This window comes from Merops nubicus, unplaced genomic scaffold, assembly GCF_000691845.1.
Source record: "Merops nubicus isolate BGI_N331 unplaced genomic scaffold, ASM69184v1 scaffold19170, whole genome shotgun sequence".
In the NCBI taxonomy this organism is placed as follows: Eukaryota; Metazoa; Chordata; class Aves; order Coraciiformes; family Meropidae; genus Merops; species Merops nubicus.
The window spans coordinates 6392-10409 of record NW_008582395.1 but is presented as its reverse complement, the minus strand read 5'-3'; the positions used below and the strand labels follow the sequence as shown (position 1 = coordinate 10409).

At 39.0% G+C, this 4018-nt stretch overlaps 1 protein-coding gene across 1 annotated transcript; it reads left to right on the top strand.

Annotated features, from left to right (window-relative positions):
* Positions 1 to 234: 234 nt before the first annotated feature.
* Positions 235 to 3240, top strand: LLPH (LLP homolog, long-term synaptic facilitation (Aplysia)). Its single transcript, XM_008937558.1, has 4 exons — positions 235 to 277; positions 1702 to 1814; positions 2179 to 2248; positions 3077 to 3240. The coding sequence occupies exons 1-4, from the start codon at positions 235 to 237 to the stop codon at positions 3238 to 3240; spliced, it is 390 nt and encodes a 129-aa protein (XP_008935806.1).
* Positions 3241 to 4018: the final 778 nt, after the last annotated feature.

Here is a 4018-nt window from a genome sequence, read left to right as displayed (position 1 = left end):
TCGCGGTCACCCAAGTGCAGGCACGTGTTATTTAATATTGTTCCTGTGACTTTGACTGTCGTGATCAGGCGTAGGAATATTCCACGTCCAAAATAGTGAGTTAGAAAACGAAATGTTTATCTTTTAAAGCCAAGAGATGCTATTAAATAATTTAATCTGGGCATCTCACAGCATTAGCTTCTGTGTTGGATCTGCTCCCTTGTGGAACAAGCTTATTAACCTTTGATTTAAAGTATGAAGTATCATACAAAAAAGAGACATCTCTTTGTGAAGACAGGTGAGTGGGGATTCATCACTAGATGGTTGTTCCAGTCACGACATTATATTTGTGGTTAAACTGGAGATAATTTCCCTTCTAGTATGCAAAGTATGTAAAGTACACAAAGTATATAAAGTTGGACCTAAATATAAAGTAGTTTTGTAGAGATTTTATCAAAAAGAGAGTTGATTTTTTTTCCCCTCTCTTTTGAAATGTAGTGTCTCAAGGTAGGGGTAGTAGGGACCCTGGTTTTGTATGCTAATTAATGCTACCTTGCACATGGTGCAGGAGTGGGTGGCATTGGGTGAGTACAGATAATGCCATCTTCTCTCAAGTCCTTGAATAGGCTGTAGTCTGTAAAGGAGATAACCCTCAAGTGGAAACAAAGGTTTTACATAGCTACATACTGGACTGGACTTGGGAAGACACCTCTTTCCAAGACTGCAGTCTAAACTAAGTCATGGTCCTTTTCTTCTCCAGTTTATGCCACTTAAGCTGTAGTGGTAGTCCTGATGTCAGTTTTCTGTGTGGCATGCTGACGTTTGTTGAGATGCCTGAGTGGGGATATAGAATAATGCTAGTAGTCAGTTACACGGGTTTTTTTCAGTGTTGCAGAAATCAGGTAAGACAGGGAAGTGTGAGGTTGAATAGCAGAGCCTGTAAGCTCTGCTGAAAATAGAAAGAGCATGCTGTATGAAAATATTTGCCCAATTAAGGTAGCTTGGACTAATTTGTTATTTTATCCATGGCTCTAGTTTGTTTCATAAACTAGATGTAAAAGTTATTAGTTAGGGGACTGTTAGGAGTGGATTTCCAAAATGTTTTGGGACATTGTCAGTCTTCTGATACTGAGGCTGGAGGATACATCAGTACCTTAAATGCAGTTCCTGAAGCAAACACTTGGCTGTCTGTCACTCCTGCACCCCCTTCCAACTCTGCTGGCAACTTTTCTGCAAGCAGCCAATTTCGCTGACCCTTTGTGGAGAGATAGCAACTTCAGAAACACCTAAGAGGTACATACTTCACAAAACAACTACAGGTTTTATGAAAACAATGGTGTCTTGTTTGAGAAGACTCTTCAGCACTCTTTGTGGCCATGAAGGAGTTCACCTTGCAGAAATGTTAAAAGGGACTGAAGTAGCTGAAGGCTTCATCCAGAGTATGTGCTTTCTATCAATAGGTGAGTAATTTTCCAGTCTCAGATAGCATTAGATACGGTAGGGATATTTTCCTATGGTACTTTAAAATATTTTTCACAGCACAATATGAATTTTTTTTTTTTCTAGTTTTTCTTGTAAGGAAAAAAATAATGGAAGGTCTGGCTAGCCTTTGGTCAAAAATGGTCTTGTTGCCATTTTTAAAACTTAAAGGGCATGCATGTTATTTTTCAAGATAATATCTATTGAGTCTGGTGTTTTTTCTGGGTCATTTTCTCCTGATAGGTTTTGTTTACGTCCTTGGACCACTTCTGTCCAGCAGATTTCTTCTTGTTACTGGTTCCTGCAGCATCCCCAAGATTGCAAAGTATGATGAAAATGTGCTGTGTGAACAGCTGGTATTTTTTGTCCAAAAATGTTTCTTCACTTGGTTAATATTGCAGCTGACATTTATTGTCAATGTGCTTTTTTTTTCAGTCAGGATCCATGTAAGAGGCTAGTGTCAATCACATGATAGGACAGGAATCAGAGAAGGAACTTACGTAGAGTTGATTTTCTGGGTGTTTTGTGTTGTGATGTTGGACGCCGCCTCTCCCTCTATGACATTTGGAAAACACTGTTAAGAAGGCCTCATGTTTCTCTGATGTCTCAGGAGGCTTCTGGAGCTGGGACTGTTTTTGCTGGATCAGCCTGTGGTTGTCCCGGCAGACAGTGGGCTCTGGTGCAGATTCTCTGCTGACTGTGTTTGTATCCCAATTTCAGGGCTCCCTGAGGACACCTCTGGCAGAGATCCCTGTAGGCCACCAGCGTGCTTCAACTATTGAAGCAGCACGTTGGCCTTTTCCTCATCAACTTTGTGTCCCAGCGTTAGACAGGCACAACAGAAAAAAAAGTGGTTTTCCTCTCTGTAAAAGCTCCTGGTTAAGCTTTTAGAGTTGCATGTGGATGGTTTGGAGACAAGGTTGACATGAAATAATATAGTTCAGATCTGTACTTAGTCAAGGTTTTTCCCCTTGCAGCGTTGTCTCACTGAGACGTAAGGTGCATCAGGTGTTAGCTAGCTGGGGACACCGTTGGTGGAAGTGACTGTGTCGCAGGCACTCTTCCTGATCCTAGAGAGGAGTCTTCTATTGCCTTCTCTAGACTTGACCTCCTGCCCACTTGTTGAGGCACCACTGGCTCATGCTTTGTACCGTCACTGTATTTCAGCTTTTCCCTTTATTCTTCTCATCACCTGTCTTCACCTTCCACTCGGATTAATTTAGTTTTTAGAACACATCTTAAACATTACATCATAAAAAGTGTTTAATTGTGCATATGTTTCAGTAAGCTTATGGCTTCCTCTATAGACGCAGCATTTGATGGAGACCACACACAATGTTTTTAGACACAGTACTGGAACAGATGGCAGACTGAAAAATAAGGTGCTTTGCCCAGACATGGGCCTTTGGGGAAAATTCTGCATATTTACTGTCAGCTGTTGAAGTGCCTAGGTTGCAGTTGTATGGGTTTGGAAAGCGTTTTCAGTGCATAAAGCCTTCAGGTCTCTACTGTTGTGCAGAGGGATATTTTTGTGTCATTTTTGTGAATCTAGTAGTAAAAGAGCTTTTGTGGAGCTGATTCATGTATTTTACTCACTATAAATACTTTTTTTTTTCAGATGACTGCAAAATGGACACAGATAATAAACGAAACAAAAAAACTCTTCTAGACCAGCATGGACAGTACCCAATATGGATGAATTCCAGGCAGAGAAAGAAACTAAAGGCACAGCGTGTTAAAGGGAAAAAAAAACCAAAATTGGCAAAAGGCCTAGTCTGGTAAAGTCAGAGTTTTGTAAGAATGTGAATATTCTACTCACAAAATAAATATCCCAAATAAGTACATAGCATTTTTGTGCTTGGCCACCAAGTATAATTTACCATGTTACGTGAACTTTTGAAGAGACTGTTAGGCCAACAAATGATGAAGGCAGTATCAACCTGGTGTCTGCTGAGCTTAAAAAAAAAAATAATTAAAAAAAAAAATATCAAAAGCAAGCTGAGTGCCTTTCAGTAGACTGAACATGGTTATCTGTTTTCTTGAGGGGGAGGGGTTTCATCTTTTATATTATGAATGCTGAAAATGCTAAAGGAAATCCTAAAAATAATGAAACAGTGGCTTTTTTACTTCGGTCTTTGTCAATGTGACTTGTCTTTTAGTAAATTTAACCAAAGGATTCTGTAAACTCGCCATATCCTTTAAATTCTTCTGTAAAACTAATTCTGTTGCACTGATTTGTGTTGCTTTTAGCGTCTGACAATGAAAATGGGCTTTTGACATGTAACTTAAAAGATTAAACAATGAAATCAACACCAAGGCTTCATGAAACTTCTGGAAGTAGAAAGAGTCAGTCTGACTTTAATTCACAAAGAGAAAGTTGGAACAAAGTATTTCACTGCTGTCTGTAACTGAAATATTGTAGTGACTGACTGAAAGTAAAACTGATTCTTTTATTATTACTATGAGACTGCAAATGCACAGATTGGAAATAAAATAATTTTATTTGAGGTGTTTTCCAAGTTAAGTAAAGTAAATGAGAATTTACTTTTCCATATGCATT

What these genes read in the sequence shown, in the direction of transcription:
- LLPH (XM_008937558.1), top strand. Translation starts at nt 235, where the DNA reads ATGAAGTATCATACAAAAAAGAGACATCTCTTTGTGAAGACAG. An exon ending in ACATCTCTTTGTGAAGACAG is followed by an intron (nt 278 to 1,701) that starts GTGAGTGGGGAT and finishes TTCTCCTGATAG; the next exon opens with GTTTTGTTTACGTCCTTGGA. An exon ending in ATGTGCTGTGTGAACAGCTG is followed by an intron (nt 1,815 to 2,178) that starts GTATTTTTTGTC and finishes TCCCAATTTCAG; the next exon opens with GGCTCCCTGAGGACACCTCT.